We start from the raw sequence: 20,569 nt of genomic DNA on the forward strand, positions 1-20,569 counted from the left end.
ATACACAAACAAGGTTCTTTTTTATCCAGTATGTATGTGGAGTTTTCGAGGGATTAAATGGAAAAATTCATAGCAAACATGAATTGTGAATCAATCTATATATGATACATATATATGAGACATTTTCAACACACAGTGGAAAAAACCTTCATTTATTTATAAATAAATAATAAATATATAAATTCATTTTAGCCATTTGCAGACTGTTAATCAACTGTAGCTTAAAGAAATGAAACATACCAACAGAACAGTTGCATGATGGTAATCATCGTCACAGAGCCATAAGCCGAGATCTCTTCTCTGGAGCTCAGCAGCTACAAGAGCATAGAATTCTAATGTTGGTCCCAAACCAGTACCTTCTTCATCAATAAATTCAACCTGATAACAAAATTAATGGGAGAGAGTATTATAATATTTTGCCATTGTCTCAGATAAAATAAGATCAAGAACTAAAAGACAATCTGAACAATGTTAATCACTATTAAAACAGATCATTCTCTAGTTTTTCTGTTTCTCTGCACTTCTAATGTCCAATACATTAAGCCAAAAGACATTCAATTAAAAGAGAATTCTTCTATAAATTAAATTTAAAAAAGCTTAGAAGATTTTAGAAATTCCTCTTTCATATAGTTAATTTTAATTAAGATTCCTTTCAGCAAGAATGGCCATTTCAAACTCAACAGCAAAAAATAAAAAACAAACAACTAACATAAACACAGCATGTCAGCAGCATTCATGATTGCTTTTGTTTTATATTCTGTGGTATTGTTGACAGATATTACAAAACAGCTTACATTTTGGTCCAATGTGAAGCACGTTGCTATGATGACTAGTAAAAAAAAGTGAAAGTTTTACTAATATTAGTATTTAAACAATAAATTTAAAATGCCATCTAAACCTAGAGCTGATTTGACGTTTTCCTCAGCTTATAAAAAAAAAAAAAACAGAAGTTCACTTACTATTGAAGAAAAATGGAAGTAATTCGATATGTTGAATCAGGTTAGCATCACTCTGATGAGTGTAAAGCATTGAAGTTAATTCACTCTACAGTTTCAACAATAGGAAACAGCAATGCAGATGAAATAAAGCAATCACATGTAGGAATTATTAATGCAAAAATGTCAAGAGCATCATATTAAAGGAGTGAAGTAATGGAAAAAATGGGAAAATTATTAGAGCTGCTGAATGAATAGAAATAAATAAACCAAAACAACATTCCTGTAACTCAGGTAGTAATCATGGACAAGGCAAACTCCAAGTTTAATGAAATAAATGAAGAAGTTGATGGAAAAGTCATTCATACTGAAGAAACTAATCTCATTTAAATGCATTATAACTTTGCCTCAATTAACAAACAATTCACTTTCTGAACAGTAGGCTGGGAATTTACTCCCTTCGTAAAATGAGACCTTTCTGTATTTACGATCTGATTTAAAAGATGATGCACACACTTCTATATTGAAGTCTTTATGTAAGTTTAGATAAGTAAATATCTAAAACTTGAGAACTGTTTACCTACATAAAAAAGATGAAGATAGTAAAAATACATTATCAAACAAATATAATGAAATTAAAGTGATATTACAAAGCCATTTAAAAAAGTTATAGTTCTACTTTAGTGATAGCAACAGTTATGGGATACTAGGTCACACACACACACAACTGGACTAACTGCTCTTTAATGGTCACAGTTAATCAAATTCAAAAGCTACAGAAAGATCTATGATATTAATACAATATGATATTGTTTGATAATATGATGCCCTTGATCTCATCTAATCTTTCTCGGAACTCTCCTATCTATGGTCACCAGTCCCTGATCAAGTGTTTCTAAATGAACTCTATACCCAGTGCAGTCCATAAGCTTTGGGACCAAAATAAAAATCCAAAAATTGAGCAAAGAAAAGATAATCTCGTGACATTGCCTCATACAAGCTTTTGAAGAGCCACAGAAAATTTGTTTGTTCGAGTGTCTTTAACTCATCAGATACAACTTTTTGGATTGCTAAATTGGTGCCTTACAGATTCATTTTCAACTTGGGAAACAGAAAATAGTTTGGAGGGGATAAATCCCCATGAGTAAGGAGGTAATAATTTTGTGTGTCCAAGTGTGTGTCACTTGCAGTTTTGTAAGCAGCACATTATCATAATCTCTTCATAAAATATTGCATTTACTGTTCTTCTCTCCAGTAAGAATTCTCTGGGCAACATACCTTGAGAATATATATATATATATAAAATCATTTTGATGTTAGTCAGAGAGATCTCTCACCAACCTATTCAGAACACTGTTGTGTTGTTTTAGGATTACAGACAAAACACTCATCTCCTGTAATGATTTTCTCAAAGAAAATCATTACAGGAGATGAGTGTTTTGTCACATACAAATCACATTTTTTATGCATCCGCTATCGTGATAATTTCTGACGTGACATCACGAGATTATCTTTTCTTTGCTCAATTGTCAAGGCATGTACACATGTGGGACAAATCACATGCACATCTTCCTCTTCCTAAAATCTTCACTCAGAATGTACAGCATGATGCTCTCAGTAATGTTTGAAGCCACCACTATCATCCATGATGTGGATTGATAATTGTTCTTCACTAACTGACCGACAGCAACATTTTCCTGAACTTAAGTTGATGTGGGACGGCCACATCAACTTGAGTTCAGGAAACTTAATGTGGCCATCATTTTCTACTGACATCCTTCTGACAGGAATTTGCAAATCCAGTTTGAAGATGTTAGGTTCAGAGATTCATTCCATATGCCTTTTGTACCATTTCTAGGATTCCTGTAGCAGAAAAACCCACTTTAAAACAAAAATTGAATCACAATTCTCTGTTCACTTTTCACATCCATGACATACAAAGAAAAAGCACTTGACACCATAATTTGCAAACTACTGAACATAAACTAACCCCACTCTCTGGGGGGGGGAGATAGACATTTCTTGGCAATTTTACTTGTCTTGTTCTTTGAAGAGTCTTAGATGTTTCCATGTGCTCCTTGAACTGCTTTGACTATATCGATGATTTTGTTTGTATAGAGCTGTTGTTCAGGATAAGGATCTATTTCTTGCAAGGCTGCTGTAATTGTTGGATAGGTAAAGATGTGAGTGGGTGTCAGTTCAGTACTGGGGCAGTTGTAGTTTCTGTATGTTCTCGTATCATCTGTATTGATCTTCATTCCTCTATAATGTCCTGTTCAAAGTCTTGCTATCGTGGTGGAGGTCTTTCTGTCAGCATTGATTTCGAAAATGTGATGTTGTATCACAGATTTCAGTGGAATTAGTTTAGCTTTTGCTAGTGCATTAGCATCAGCAAGAGTTATCATGTGAGTTTCTTGGTTGAGTTCTCTGGCCTCTTTTGCTAATTTATCAGCTGCTCAGTTGCATAGCTGGGGGCAGGGCAACTTTGAACCTTACCCAATACATCGTTTTGACTTTTTGTAACATTTTTGGTGTGTATTGAGAGGGTGGCAAATTCAGGGACCGTTCCGGGCAACAAAAGCTCTAGCTACACCACTGCAGCTGCTTCATTGTAATCACTACCTACATGAGCAGGAATCCAGGGTAAAATGCAACTTTTTCCTAAACACTTTAGTTGATTTAAGAGTTTATGGGTGTCTTGTGTGAGCTTGGTATTGCCATTTTTGATTGCCTCCATAGCTGATCTTGAGTTACTGTAAATTATAATTCCCTCAGATTGCTGAGATGATGATAATTTTAAGTAGGTTTCGAGTGATTTATTTATTGCGTAAAGTTTGCTGGTAAAATTGGGAGCAATTCTACCAGATCCAACTTTTAATGAAAGTTTTTCACCTTTCGGGAGTAGAAGGAGAACACCAGCACCTCCATTAATCATATTAGTGTCTGATAATCCATCAGTATAACAAATAACCTGTTTGGAAGATGAAAGAAGTTCAATAGTATTTAGGCCTTTTTTCTTTGAGCATTTTATTTTTTATTTTTTATTTTTTTTGGTACAGAGTTTGGTAAGGTTTAGATTTATGGAGGTAAAGGACTGGAAAATAGAGGTTCTTTGTTTATGTGGGCATTTAGCTGATCAAAATCTATTTCCTTCTTGATAGTGTCATCATATTGTAAAGTTGATGATCTGTGAAGTCTGCATTTTTGATTCCAATGTTCATAAGTTTTTAGGGAGATATGATTGCTTTGGTAGCTTCTGATATTATTTATGAATTTTATGGTGGCAAATTTTCGTCTGTCCTCCAGCAGATCGAGCCCACATTTCTGTTGGGCTCTGATGTTGTTAGTGGATGAGACTGCACCAATGATAATCTTGGATGCTTTTTCTTGTATTTCGTCTAATTTTTCCTTTACCAATGAGGCCAAAGGTGACCAGATAGGTGCTGCATATTCCATTATTGGCCTTATTAGTGTAGTGTAAGTAGTTTTGAGGATTTTTGGATTTGCACCCCAATTTATTCCACAAAGCCTTTTCAGTATATTTAATTTTATTAGAGCTTTGTTGGAAGTGTTAGAGATGTGTTGTGCAAAACATAATTCTTGATCAAGCATAATACTAAGGTATTTTGGATTTGTGACTTTTTCAATTAGCTTGTTGTGGATCATGTTGATCCTACAATGGGATTGTCGGAATGTCTATTTATCCTGTCTGTACTAAAGGTGTTTAGTTTTGTTTTGTCTGGGTTGATTTTGAGTTTAAGTTCATCTGACCATTTTTCTAATCCTCTCATGGATTTGTTTAGAATCTCCTCTGATTTTAGCACTAATGCGCCAGATGGCTATATCATCTGCATAGCAAGCTACTTTTATGTCTTCTGTAAGGTAGGGATGAATGTTATTGACATATAAAAGGAATAGTAAGGGACTGAGTACTGAGCCCTGGGGCACACCAGCCCAGGTTCTCCGCTTTCTTGATATTGCTGATTCTAACCATGATTCTATCATTGATTCTAACCTTGATCTTTCTTCCTCTAATGAAATCAGCAATCCAGATTAAAACGTTTCCTCTAATTCAAATATCATGTACTGTTTGTATTAATTAAAACACGATCAAAAGCAGCAGTCATATCAAGGAATGTGACAGTTGTCTTTTTTGTTGGTTTTACTTGAAATGAGTCTATTATTGTTCGGCAGAAGTGGAATAATTGATTTGTTGTTGAATGATGGGCTCTATAGGCAGTTTAGTAGTAGTTAACTTTCTTATTTTTTGTCAGCCAGTGCATGAGCCTGGAGTGCATGATTCTTTCAGTAATTTTACAGAGTATGCTAGTTAATGCGATAGGTCTATAGCTTTGACATTCTGCAGCATTTTTGTCAAGTTTCAGGATGGGGTACAATAACTGATTTTTTCCATTCTTTTGGAAGTTTGCCTGTTCGCAAAGAGGTATTGAGAATGTCCAGAAGTTGTTCTTTGGCGTTTTTGCCAAGGTGTTTGACCACATGACCAAAGATAAGATCATTACCAGGAGATTTATTAGGCATTTTTAGTGCATTTGCTGATAGATCACTCCAGTACTCTAGGTGCAACCAATCAAATCTTAAGACTTATGGACTGCATTGTGAAAGTTAAAGTTGGTTTGAGGATTGTCTTGTATAGAGTTAGTTTAGTGATTTGACTAATCTCCCTCTTATTCCACATAAATTTATTCAGTTAACTTACTACCATACCAGCCTTGTTAATTTTGTTGTCTATTTCCATATTCAATTTGCCATCTTCACTAAAAAGTGTGCTCAATAGCTGAAATGTTTCACATCTACAGTTTCTCCATTCAGGATGCAGCTGATGTTTCTCCCTATTATTTTAGGATATTATATCAATATAATGTCCCAAGTACACCATATAATTGTAGCATTTTAAACAGCTTTTCTCTTGGCACCATGTTATGCCTTTCCAAAATTAAACACAGATCTCTGTTATATTCTCCTCAGTCGATATAGATAATGTCCTTCAATTGTAAAAAGCAGGATATGTATTTTTTCTGTCATTGTCATTTTATTGCTAATTTTCTTACCAAATTTATTAGAGCAAGTATTCAATTTAGTTGCAGAATCAGTACACATGTACTAGATTTATTTAGGAATATAACATTACCTGCATACAAATTTGAAATGAACATCTTCAATTTTGATATTAGGTTTAATGCCACTTTCCTTTATAAAGTGATCCATATATATTATTGTGGTTATGCATAGTATTGTGGTTTTACAACAAACTATCTTTCTTAACTTTCTTCAATACTAACTGACAACTTACAACTGAAATATAAACTATGCATTGTTCAATATAATGTCCCATGTAAACCAAATAATTATTTCCCTCAGTCAATATACTCGATGCACTTTGATTGGAAAGACCAAGGTTTCAATCTCATAGGGTGCTAAGACATTTTATGTGAAAGTAAGATAGCCAGTCGCATATGGTGGTACTGTCCGACCACAAATGCAAGAACCCTGGCTGGCACAGTGCCAAGAAGAATTAATTCATTTTGAAGGGAAGAAAGGAATAAGACAATGTACAAATTTGTCACCAACATGCAAAATCACATGCTTTATATGTAAAATTTCCCATACAAGCAAAATAGTTACCACTTCAAAAACTAGAATTTTCATAAAAGAAAAGCTAATTTTCCAATGTATATTAACAATAAACACTCATCCCATGAAACTCATCGATTACCCTATTATTGGAATAGATTCACCTTCTTCTGCCATGTGCAGAAGTGTCGAGGGGGTCTCACATCTGTGGTCGGACAGTAGCAGGGTTTACTCTCCTGGAAACCTGGGTTTTTCAACCCAACTGAACAGACAAATTGGCCAGAAGAAAAATAGCAATTTACAGATATAGCACACAAGTCTAATAGCCTTAATTTCTTTGGCAGAAATCCAAACTAGAATGCTATATTCTCATGATTTCTCAACTATTTGTCTTAAAGTGAAAATCTGAACCCAGTAACCTCCATTTGGTCTGAACCCACTTTTTTTCTATTCTCCACTTTTCTCTTCACAATTTTTCTGACTCTTCTCAAGTCTGGCTGCATAAATCTTATCCAGAAAACTCAGCAGGGAAGTTCCTCTGTAATTTGACTTCCTTACCAGGCATTCTCAATTATGCAGTGTAGCCACTGCAAAACTTTTATACCTCCATATGTGAGCCATTTCTGGTCACATATCTACTCCAGCTGCCTTTCCACATTTCAGGTTTTTGATAGTTTTCCTTCAGGTATTGATATTTATTCCTGTTGAGTATTTTCTACCAACATGCTATCACTGCAATCTTTTAAAATACTCTAGAGATATAGAATTTCTTCATCTACAGTTTACATGTCATCTTTTGTTAAAAAGAGATGTGTAAAATCACATCTCTTTGAAGTGTGATTCCTTTTACACTTCTCTTTTTAACATATCTAAGCTTTTTCAATAGCCTCCAGAATATTTTGCCACCTTCCTGATATTTATTTTCTATGTTCTTAGAAAAGATTTCCCACGACTTTTGTTTAGCTTGTTTTACAACAGTTCAGTTTCTTACATTTTTCTGTATATTCTCACATTATACATGATGACTTACCAGAAACTTTTGATATGCCTTCTTCTTTTACATGGCTACCTCTTTAACTACATGAGATGAGACCACCATAAAGTTCTGATTTTTCTATCAATGCAGACAACTTCATCATATACTTCTCTGGCTGAATTAACACGTTCATTGCCAAGCTGAAAATTGGAATTTCGTGCGGTGGCCAATTTTTTTTTTACTTGATAGTGACGGCCACGCGATAACGTGTGATCGACAATGAACGTTTTGATGTATCAATGTTTTCTTCAGGGTCTACCACTGAAACTCAAAGATTTGGTTTTTGTTTTCAAACTCTTCAGTTTTTTTTCTTGAATAATATTTGTGTATTTATGTCTACAGTTCACCTCCAAATGCTTCTCAACTTTGGTTCTTGTTAAAAGTTTCTTCCACACTTTTCTTTTCAATATCATATTCAGTTTTATCTTACTTAAATCCAAGTGATTATACAAAAAATTTCAAATGGGAAGTAATCTTGTGTCCTGAACCAGCATGAAAATAATACTATCAACAATAAAAGAGTCAATGAGACTTGTCTTCTTTTTAGGTCTTCTCTCCATGTGAGTATGTGCATATTATGTTGGAGCACTGTTATAGTAATGTCTAGTTTGCATCCTGAACAGAAATACACAGGATGATTGTCTACTCTGTGTTGAGTATGAATTTTATGAATAAATTAATATGGAATAAGATAAAAACTACCCAACAAACTAGCTACATACCAAAAAAGTGTTCAAACCAGTTTTAACTTATGGATCTGTGAGCTTTGTTAGAAATAAAACAGCTTATCAAAGACTACTGATAACAGAGTTCTGTAAAATTAGGAAAGTGAACAAATGGCATCAATGGTTGAATCATATTTAGAAATGATAATATTAGGAAGGAATTTGACATTGATAGCATTCAAGAATATGTAAACAAAGGTAATCTCTGGTAGGATGGTCACAAACAGAATGGGAGAGGAAAGGTTAGCAAAACCAGCATTTGTTGCCATAATGGTAGGATTAAAAACCAGAAGACCAAGATCTAAGTGTATTGATACATTAAGAAGTACCTTAGAAGACCAAAATATATCTAACAACATTGGAATTCTGCAAGAGAACAGATTAATTTGGTGGAATTGTGAATTGCAATACAATCTGCATGGCCTGAGGATACATATCAGAAATTTGATGATAATATTCTAAACATTAAAAATTTAAAAACACTTATGTGTCAAGTGGGATAAAATCTGCTGAGTGTATAAGTTCAAGTAGATTACTAAAAGCATTAAAATGACTGACTGACTGATTGTATATGTTATAATAATGAAGGCAGTCAATTAAGATATTATGAATGGTCAAGTATGGACAAACAATACTCATGCAAAGGCATATCATAGATTCTCAACAGAAGGCTGTTTGTGATTAGAATACACTATGCTATGATAAGCAGCAACTTCCTCTCTAAGAGTACTGCACAAACTATAATGCCAATTATAGTTTGTGCAAGTTTAATTACAGAATAGGAGAGGAGAGTATCTTAAATAACAAACTGACTAAGCAGTAGATCTACAAGCTTGTTTCCTTGATCTACATGCTTAAAGAGAACTACTAAATTTGTATAAATAATGCACCCTTGGTAGGGTTTCAGATTTATGTAATTTAATCCCAGCTCTATTATATTCAGCTCAGCATTACATTCTGGTGGGGCATCTGATAAGATATGCTGCCTGGTTAGACTCAGCAGTAGACCTAACTAGAATCTGTACACCTAACTAGAACCTCTAATTTTGAACTGTGTAGACAAGCACAAAATCAGAGTATTCTGCTCAGTGTGTTCCAATAATATGCTAGTAGACAAAGGGAGCAATCCGTTTTTAATAAATAATATGTTAATCGGTTTCTCAATTCAAAATTCATATATATGCACTGATTTAGCTAACATTAATGCCACCAAGATTTGTGAATGTTGAATTAATCTGCAATCTGTACTGCCTCTGGCAGAAGCAAAGACTTGCTGCCCATAGTTTCAATTGAGTCTTAATCTAATTTGCTTGCTATAAGCAGAGCAATGATGACTGAGCACATCCCAAGAGAAGCTAGAGTGCGAAGTATGTTCATCTTTCCTTACGACTCATCTCAAACAGACACGAGGTAGACAAGTTAATTATTAGTCAAATATGAGTCCCAATAACCTTGCTTTGGTTGCAAATGGGATTACCATTTGTCCTAGTTTAGGTCAATTTGTTGCAAAAATGCATGCAGACAGTTTCATGTGGCAAAAATCTGAATCCATTTATTGGCATCCAATTTGAAATCTTGCTGAAACTATCTCTGTATGACTCTCATGTTGCGAGAATGATAAAAAATGGCAGTCCTCCACATGAAGGGCATTACTTACAGCTGGGGATAGTAGCTCTGTTACTGAATTAACTTCAACAGCAAACAGCATGGTCCAGCCCCACTAAGACTTGGAAAATTCAGTTAGAAATAAGTTTTATATGAACATATTTAACCCACAAAGAGGAGATTTTCTCTGAGACCAGAACACTGTAGGTCTTTCAATATGCCAAATCTCCAAGTTATGTTGCACACTTTTTCCACATAACAGAAAAACAATACTAAGTGCTTCTGTTTTAGGAAAGGATATCTAATGGATGCATTGAATCAGATTAAATGATATCACGTATTCAGAAGTCAGAGTAAAACTTTGGGAAGGGAAGCTATTTCTCTCTCTAGCAATAATAAAAAATATTATTATTGTTATTATTGTTCCGGGCAACTCCAAGGAGTTGACAGACTCGTTGAGGGATCATGTCAAGAACAACTATTCGACATTCACACAGTATCTATCATACCTTGCCTTGAACTCATTTACAGTCGTAGCACCCACAACAGACTCTGGAAGCTTATTCCACTCATTCACTACTCTCCAAGTAAAAAACCTAGCTCTAACACCCTTGTCAACCACGCTCTTGCCCAGCTTCCATTCATGGCCCCTAGTCCTCCCACCACCAGTCATATTTTCAAAAATATCTTCTGGATCAATCTTATAGAAACACTTCAGTAATTTGAATGTCTCAATCATATCACCCCTCCTTCGCCTATCGACCAATTTCTGCAACCCACAAATCTTGGTCACCATCTTGGTCACTCGTCTCTGGATCCTCTCCACTTCCTCCCCCATCACAAAGAAACCCTGGTGCCCATAACTGGGCACAGTAGTCCAGATGAGTTAATTAATCATGTCCAAATGAAAATATGAGTTAATTAATCATGTTTTCTAAGATCCTACACAAGAAGCCAGTTAGAGTAGTTGGATGGTAATATTTCTGGATTCTTACCTAGCTTTGGAAAGACAATGATAACTGCCTTTTGACAGGATTCTTGAAATTCATGCTCACAGAAAATTCTGATGAATAAGTAGAGCAGCTGATTTGTGGAGGATGGTGACAGATGTTTAACTATCTTATGGCTAGATAGCATTTGTTATAGTTGCTTTGCTTCCTAGTTGGCTAACAAGGAAGCAAAGCAACTTTTCAATTTTTTCTTGAATGACCTATTGTAGTCTTCTAGACCAGTTTTTCTCAATCTGTGGTCCGTGATGATGGGACAGGTGGTCCACAGGCAGACTTAATTAATTTTTTTTTTTTTGAATTTTCCAAACAAATTAAAATTGAATAAGTAAAAAATAATGAAATCAAATGGAGACTTACAATATAGTTTTATTGCTTCCACCTTTCCTTGCTGTTTTGCCAGATTTGAAATGAACATGTGTTATCTACATTTCAACCAATTGCTTATTGTTTATTGATTTTTATTACTGAAGGTTTTCCTCCTTCAACAAAGGCTCAGTATACCTCAGATGTGCTAAATGATACTTGGACAAAGTGTGTCATGAGTTAATCCCAGTATTTATATATTTTTCGGAAACGTTTTTTAATAATGGAAAAGTGGCTTAAAACTAGGACTTTGAAAAGAAGAGCAAATGAAACAGGTGATGCTCACCCTAATTGTGATAATGTGTTGTAATGGTGAGTAAATCTGATACTATTAAAGTAGAAGAAATAAGCAGTTCAAAGAAAAAATACAGTAGTATATACAATAGTTCATATTTGGAATTCGGGTTTACTTGGTGTGGAGATGAAAGTGAACAGAAACCTCAATGTGTTTTGTATTATGAAGTGTTGCCAAAAGAGCGTATGAAAGCTGTGAAACTCTGACATTTATAAACTAAACATCGAGATGTGAAAAATAAGCAAATCGGGGGGGAGACAATTTCAGCGACTTAGCGACATTAAATCATGGGAATGATGTAGTTTCGGCCATGGGTTCGATTAATAGCAAGGCAACGGAAGCATCTATCTCTTAAGTTTACGCATAGCGAAAACAGGGAAATCTCATTCTATCGGGGAAAATTTACTATTTTGAGCTATAAAAGATCTGGTAAAAACTATGTTTGGTAACAAGTTACTAAAAGATGATTCTTTCAATGACACTGTAGGTCACAGAATTAATGATATGGCCGGTGACGTAGAATCTGAGTTAATTGAAAGAGTTAAGAAGAGCCCTTATTATGCGTTACAAATAGACGAGACTACTGATGTTACATATGATGCATAGTTAATATGCTACGTAAGATATGCACATAACATAACAACATTTATGATGATATTCTGTTTTGTAGAACTTTGTCATCCCGAAAAACTGGAGAAGAAATATTTCACACTCTCAATAATTACATAATACACAAAGGGATTCAGTGGGAAAAATGCATGGGCTTCTGTTCTGATAGAGCTCGCGCCCTTACAGGCAGGCATAGTGGGGTTGTTTCTATGGTCAAGAAAATGGCTCTGGATATGAATCGGGTATATTGTTTCATACATAGGGAAAGGTTGCCCTCCAAAGGAATGCCACCAGAATTTAAAACTGTGGTATACAACATTGTAAAGACAATGCTGTAATGCCGTAAATACAACGCTGTAAGAAGAGCCGGTGTAGCTCAGTAGATGCATACTATGGTGCTTGACTGCACGAAGGAAGACCTTGGTTTCAAATCTAATTGGCGACTAGAAGAACTTTTTCTAAGCCTTTTTTCATCTGGCTCCTGAGTTAGTCGATCTCTGGGATGGGTAAGCCAGTTTTTTCTCCCAGAAACTCGGGTTTTTCATCGCGTAAACTCAAGAAAATCGACCGTAGAAGTAAACTATTTCAGCCATTAAATATATTGTATTAGGTTTAGGGTTCATGAGATGGTGGCACTTGTTGAACTGTCTCTCTTCACTGCATGCTGCTTAATTAGTGATAGCCTTGGGCCAGCTATTTCTGATTGCCTACAAGTGGAGACTGAACTGCCCACTCAGACTGCAAAAGTTAGATAAGTCTAAAATGGCCTTGCCCACTCCATATATAGGAATAAAAGGCATTAGGTGATTTTTTTTGACAATGCTGTAAACTAGTTAATTTTATTAAGCCTCGACTGCTAAATAACAGGTTATGTTCAGTATTCTGCGATGAAATGGACAGTGAATATATATACAACTTTTGCTTCATTCTGAAATTCGCTGGATTTCCAGGGGTATTGAAATTGAAATTAAAGTATTGAGATCGAAATAAGCTTGCTACAAGCTTATTTCAATTAAGGCACGAAGTTTAATTGTTTGTAAATGAAAGTAATTCTAATTTTGCATCACTCCTTGTTGACGAAGCATAGTTATCAACACTATTTTTGAAATTAAATGAACCAAATCTCTCCCTCCAGGTAAATTCTTCAACTTTTCTTGATGCCTATGACAAATTAAGGCGTTCGAGAAAAAAACTGATGTTATGGATTAGTCATGTAAATGGACAATTTGCACTTTTTCCAACACTGAAATTCTTTTTTAGTGGAAAATGATATTTTTGTTGATTCTGAGTTTCTGGAAAGGGTTTGTGACCACCTCAAAACTCTGAAACAGAATTCTGAAACATATATTCCGAATGACCTTTATAAAAAATTTCTGTGGATTTGCGATCCATTTCAAGCTTACAGACACGAGAACGGCCTTTTGTTATCGAAAAAAGGACACAGTTAATTGAACTTTCAAGTGACAGTGGGCTTAAAATACAATTCCGTGATCTTAGTTTGGCTGAATTCTGGATCTCACCTTCAGTGAGAAGTGAATTTCCCGAATTATCTGAAGAAAAGTTGAAAATCGTCATGCAGTTTTCTACAACCTATTTTTGTGAGAAAGGATTTTTATCGCGCCTTCAAATAAAAACAAAATACAGAAATCGTCTTAGTGTTCGTGCTGATCTTCGACTGAAGTTGACCAATATTGAGCCAGATATCCAGCAACTCTGCAAAGGCAGAGAAGTTGAACCATCTAATTAAAAGTAGTAACATAATTATATCATATTATTTATTTGGACTACAGTTTCCGATTATTCTCGTTAATGGTTTTGGAATTAATCCATTTCCAAAATCGGACAAAATCCAGGATGAAATGAAAGTTATGCAAAGTGACGTCACTGTAAGGCTCAGCTCTGCTGACAAGGAGGATAGCTGTCCGCGTCCCATTTACGATGACCACTGTTGTGCCTCTGGATGAAACAGGACGGATATAATTAAAACCACCATCATAACATGATTAGTACAAATCACATGTGTATGGTATATACAGAATACAGTTGCTGCCGGGAAAATGCACCCGACCACGTGGATGGAACTTTGCGACTGACATCGTGGGTTAGACTGACATGACGAGTAAAAAATTTAAGATGTCTTAAATTTTTTTGCTGGTCATGGAAACTCCTAAGGGAAATAAGGCGATTCGTATTGGCCGGAAGCGTGCGCGCATGTGTGTGCATGCATGTATGGATGGGGGCATTAATGGCTTTGGGATGTTCTGAGTGAAATTTTTGGGTATATGCAGGGGATGGTTTGGACAGGACAAGGGATGTCATCCATGATGGAATCCATGGATGTCAAGTTCGTATTCAGTATTATGATGAATGGAGTAAGATAAGAACAACATTTTTCCCTCGTCTCACAATGCACTTAGCGAATGGAACAGTTCACATGTCGTAAGTTGAATCAGAGAGTGCGTGAAGATAAAAGTTGTTGTGGGGTTAGCTTCAAGAGAACGGGCAGATGAATGGGGATAACATATAAAAGTTGCTGTGGGTAGATGAATGGGGATTAAAGATAAAAGTCATTGTGGGCAAATGAATTAAGGTATCATCAGGACAGGGCTGACATTCCCCATTCATTTGTCCATGGTATCAATGGCACTAAAAATGATGTGGGGTGAGCTTAATGAGTATGGGCAGATGAATGGGGATAACATATAAAAGTTGCTGTGGGCAGATAAATGGGGGTTTAATCAGGAAGAGGCTGACATACCCATTCATTTGCCCAGAGCAAATCGGAAACTGATACCTTTATTTGTTTAATAAAAATTGATGATACACTTTTAATCGTTTACTTCCAACTTAATTATGTTTCCATATGTATTAGTAAAGTTTATGTATATGTAAAATGTTGTATATGTATATGTAATAGGTAAATATATGTTGTAAATGTATATGTGAATGTTGGTAATCCCCACATACATTTAACTTAGTAGTCTGTAGAATTGTTTAAGGCATTTTACTGGTCCTTGGGCTTAGAACGGTTGAGAAACACTGTTCTCGACCATTCAAAATGAGCAGAATTTGATGTTTGTTTGCCTTGCAGGCTAGGAATTTTGGAATGTAACATCACATTGCCAATGTTTTGGCAAACCACTCTCCATAGTATCTGCAAGTGTTATTGGGTTGAGAAAATCGTCTGTTGTGTTTCAGGATTGAAGAGAGGTGGATGGCATTTCTGCACTTTGTTTTCCAGATTGTGTCTTGGACCTCTTTAATTTTTGTTAATCTGGTGATAGCAGATTAAACTAGATCCACAAGTTCTACTGGCTCTGACAGCATTGTGCTTGGGCACAAGCACATTTGAAATAGTTAGATAGGACTGACTAAAATCAGTCCTGTCTGACCATTAGAAATTTAAGATATGGTTTTCCCATTTAAACATTTAAGATATAATAGATCAGTATCCTAACAGCACACTAAATATACTTGACTTAAAAAAAAAAAACATTTTTCTCACAACCTTACTTTTGACACCATATATGACTTCATTCCAAAAGAGAATGTTAGTTAGTTACCATTCTTTCTTTACATAAATATATTAGGAGTATGGCTTCCTCATCAGAGAATAGATGTTTTCACTTTCACTCAAGTAATTAATTACTTTACTTCTGCACAGCAGTTTAATATTTAATTCAATGAAAATCAAAAATTTGCCTGAACATAAAGCATTATTTTTACTTTGGGTTAGCACCCTAACAGCTCTCTAAAAATACTTGGCTTGATTCAGAAGAAACCAGCTGATTAGACTGATTAATGAATCAGTCTCTCTCTCTCAACAATTCATTCCACAGTCTTTCACACAGATGGTAAGTTTCTGTTACTTGCATTTTTTTACAAATATTTCCTTGATACTGTTCATGCATTGGTAAAGGACATTTCCCTCACTCCCTTCTAAATTTAATAAAAAGTGTAGCAACTATTCACTCTTTTCACAGTTCAACTTGCTACTACATTACTATTGCTGAAACCAAAATTTATGTGTAAATATACTGAACATTTCTTATAATAAGGATACATATAATAAAAATATTCATTTATATATACCTCTAATATGCTCTTTCTCTCTGCATGCACCTTCATTACTTGCATGGCCCAGTCTAAAAGATGTTGACCTCTAGGTACTTTCACACGCTCGTGCTTCAGTCTTCCGACTCGAAACTCATGAGGATCATCTCGTCTTGGTGATGGTCCCCTGTTTCTTTCAACGGTTGCATCTCTTTGGTTTTGTAGCCATACTATTGATCTAAAATTTCAAGTTTCAATTAAGATATTGTCAATAAATTAACAACCTGGTAAGAAATTCTACCTTTTATAAAATCTAATAACTTTCTTAAACAAGAAATGCAAAAAGTGAACTACAGATTAGTGTTTGTGATAAATTCAGTATATTTATTCCACTAAGCATAAATTCTTATCCTGTTGACAGGTAATTATTAACACTATTTGGTAACTTCCAGAACTTAGTTACCAAATGAATGGGGCAACTGCAATTATCATTCATTTAGTATGAAACATACTGAATACAATCAATCATATTCAGTTCATTTGCGCCGTGAGTTGTCAATACACACTCATGCTCACAGAACCACATCACCTGCTGTAACCATGGTCTTTTTTGGTAATTAAGTTGAATATTTGAAAAGGGATAAGAAAACAATAATTGTCACAAATAATGAAGAAGGTAATATAACACTTTTATTTTTGATTAATATTTGGCTCTTTTTAGTACAAGATGTGGCATAATTAGGGAATGACAACAGATGACAAATTTGCAAATATTTCAAAATGGAGTGGAACGTGACATTTTCACTGGCAGAACAAATACTGGTATCAAAATTCAGAATGTTCAGAGCATGATCAGAAAGGGCATATGGTAAATCCAGTCTTTCTGATCATGCCCTGAATACTCTACACAGAATTGACTGGAAAGGGACCCATTCTTTACATCACACCAAAATTCTGTATGAATGTAAATTTAAGGAGGCTTGTGAAATTCTTATCAACCACCTTAATCTTAACAATAATGATGGTCTAAAAATCTCAAGAATATGGAAGACATATATGCTACCCACATAACTTTTTCGTCTAGGAGTTAGCTGTAAATAATCCAGGATCTTAACTACTTTTGCTGTAATATAACTATGAATTTTTTCTCTGGTGATGTTATAAATAGAATATAGCTTTGATATAGCCCCCCCCCCCCCACTAGAGGTCAGGCCAGTAGAATGGCTGATAAAATCATTGCATCTTTGGCATACTGTTTGAAATGTAATAGCTTGTCTCTGTATATATAAGTGTATATGCCAGATGATGATCTTAATATGAGGGTCGAAACATCAGGAAATTAAAGTATTATTTCTAACATGGTTGTAGTCTCCATAATTTGTCTGAACTGACTCCATTGAGATACTTGCATGATGACAATGATGATAACAATTATAATAATAATTTGGTAGAGCTTATTATTACTCTCTCTCTGTTCCAAGAATACTGCCACTGGGATAGCAGTTTTTGTCTGATAATCTGTCGACAATCTGTATATATTACAGGCAGATGGTAGATGTTTGAGAAATGAGCTGCACTGGCTGTAGTATATGCAACCTAATTTCCCATAATTCCAACATGGCTTGGAATCCTACAGAAACATGTATCAAAAGTGTAGCTTGCATAACTGAAAGAGGTGGTATTGAATTTAAGAGAGCACCAGATGTTGCTGTGGCTCTAGAATTAAAAATTGCCTGAAGACACCTTTGCAGATCTGAATATATTATGCACCATTTGGTGGAGATGGAGTCTAATGTATTTTGGTGCAAGCTCAATCACATACAATTCTGCTGTAAAGTTGTTACACTCTAGTGGGAATTGTGCAGATAAAATGTTGTCTGGAAAGACGGCAGAAGATCTCACTAGGTCCTCCAATTTTGAGCCATCTGTGTAGACAAACACAAAATCAGAGTGTTCAGTTCTATGAGCTTTGAAGAGTTGCCAGCAGATAACAGTACGGATGGATTTTTTTGATAGCCTATTGAAAGAAAAGATGCATGCTGGCATGTGTGATTGCTGCGCTAGAAGCGAGTTGGGTGTATCTCAGCTATGTTGTTTACCACTATTTTTAGAGCTTTGATCTACAAAAAAGGGGGTTTTGGGCAATCTGTTGAGTGTTACAGAGATTCGCAAATTGTGGCCGAAAGATAATTGGATACGTGAGGTTCTCTAGCAGGAATTTTATTTAGTTACATATAACAGAGATAGCTGTTGGTATCGAAGTGTCAAACTAGTTTATTCGTCTTGACATACAGATTAGTAATAAGTGATGTGCGAAATGCTCCAGTTACAATTCTAATGGCTTAATGGTGAATAGGAAACAACCATCGCACATATCCTCTTGGCAAAAGCATAGACTTGAGACCCAGAGTCAAGTTTTCATTTTATCAATACCCTGTACAAATGAATCAAAGAACATCTGTCAGCATCTAAAAACGCTGAAATGTTCATTGCTTTACGATACTTGTTTCATAAGTGACATATACAATATAAGAGAAGAAACTGAGTTTACTATTAAATATAAGTGCCAAGAATACTTCCGATACAACTGTGAAAATCTGAAACCACTTGCTAGCATCCACCCCCCCCCCCCTTTTTGAGAGATAGCCATTAGCTTGTTACAGTTGTGTTTCTATGACCCTCATATTACATGAGTGACAGAAGTTGGTTAAGTCATCCAAACATAGGGCTTACTGTTGTATTACTGTTGGTGGGAGTTGTTATCGAGTTGACCTTGATTGCATAAAGCATGATAGTGAAAACAAAACCTTGTGAGACTCTCTTCTTGGTTATAGGGGCCGGTGAGAACAGTTCCAAGATGGGCTTGGAAGATTTGGTTAGATAAGAGGTTTATGACTGAAAGAGGGACTTATATTTGGCCTTTAAGACCAAAATTATGCAAGTCTTTCACTATTCCAAATCTTCAAGAAGTGTCATATGCTTTTTCCATCCAGAAGGAAACCAATAATAGATGCTTGCATTTTAGGAAGGAATCTCTAATGGATGTCTCCAGCCAGACAAGATGATCAGTGGTAGAATGATATTTTTGGAAACCAGATTGTGTTCTGAAAAATAGGTTGCTTTTCTCCAGAAACCATAAAATATGAGAATTAACCATTTTTTCCCCCATAATCTTTAACAAACACCTGGCTGGCAGTTATTGTAAATTATGGATCTTTCCCTGCCTTAGGATAGGAACGTACTGAAAACTGACTCTGATAATCCATTCTACTCATTCACCACTCTCCAAGCAAAAAATCTAGTTCTCCCACCCCTAATGACTGCACCTTTATTCAACTTCCAAGAATGACCTTTTGTTCTGGTCCCTCTAGCCAAATGCCAAAATATTTCCCCTGCATCTATCATTTAAAATCCTTTAAGCAACATAAATGTTTCTATCATATCCCTTCTTTTTCTTCTTTCAACTAACTTCTGCAATCCACACAACTTCAATCTATCCTCATAAGGCACATTCCACAGGCCACTCACTATCTTGGTCACTCGTCTCTGAAACCTCTCCACCACTTCCACATCCCCCAAGAAACCCAGGGGACCAGATTTGACCACAGTAATCCAGATGTGGGCATATCAAGGACTTATAAAGAGGAATTGCAACTTCCTTATCTCTACCTGTTAATGTGTTCTTCACTAGCCAAGTAATCTTATGTGCTACCTTAGCAATATGCCCTGTAAACTTTAACTCTCTGTCTACCACCACCCCTAAATCCTTAGCTTCATCTATTTCCTGGAGTACAGTGCCATCAATGTGATAAACGGCTTGTAACTTATTTATCCCAAAGTGTATAGCTTTACATTTCTCTACATTAAACTGACACCCATTAACTTTTGTTCATACTGACTGCCTATTTAAATCATCCTGCAAGTTCTCCACATTGCCTTGATTAACTATTACAATACCTAATTTCACATTATCAGCACCAGCTGAATATTTCCCTTCAGGTTATTTCCTACATCATTTATGTACAAAGTAAACAGCAATGGTCCCAGCATTGGGCCATGTGGCATACCACTAGTCACCTGTTTTTTGCATCGATGTTGCCCCACCATATACTGCTTTTTGATACCTGTTAAAGCAGCAATCCTCCTATGCATGTAACCAGAATACCACATGGAACAGTGTTCCATGTAGTATTCTGTGAAATGCCTTTGAAAAATCCAGCAAAATCATCGTGTACCCATTTCCTTTATCCAACTCAGCTGTTACTCTATTATAAAAAGTTAGTAAATTACTAATGCATGACCGATCCTTCACAAAGCCATGTTGATCCTCATACAGTATCATA

At 35.5% G+C, this 20,569-nt stretch overlaps 1 protein-coding gene across 9 annotated transcripts in view; it reads right to left on the reverse strand.

Annotated features, from left to right (window-relative positions):
* Positions 1-20,569, reverse strand: part of Ufd4 (ubiquitin fusion-degradation 4-like) — an 831,523-nt gene that overhangs the window by 102,522 nt on the left and 708,432 nt on the right. For all 9 annotated transcript variants that reach the window (XM_090399614.1, XM_090399612.1, XM_090399618.1 and 6 more), the window contains 2 exons: positions 16,266-16,464; positions 241-378 (listed from right to left, as the gene is read on the reverse strand). In XM_090399614.1, the coding sequence (XP_090255740.1) occupies positions 241-378; positions 16,266-16,464 (337 nt within the window). The remainder of the gene's footprint in view (positions 1-240; positions 379-16,265; positions 16,465-20,569) is intronic.

The sequence above is a fragment of the Typopeltis vanoorti genome, chromosome 10, assembly GCF_054136105.1.
Source record: "Typopeltis vanoorti isolate ZY-2024b chromosome 10, IOZ_Tvanoo_1.0, whole genome shotgun sequence".
In the NCBI taxonomy this organism is placed as follows: domain Eukaryota; kingdom Metazoa; phylum Arthropoda; class Arachnida; order Uropygi; family Thelyphonidae; genus Typopeltis; species Typopeltis vanoorti.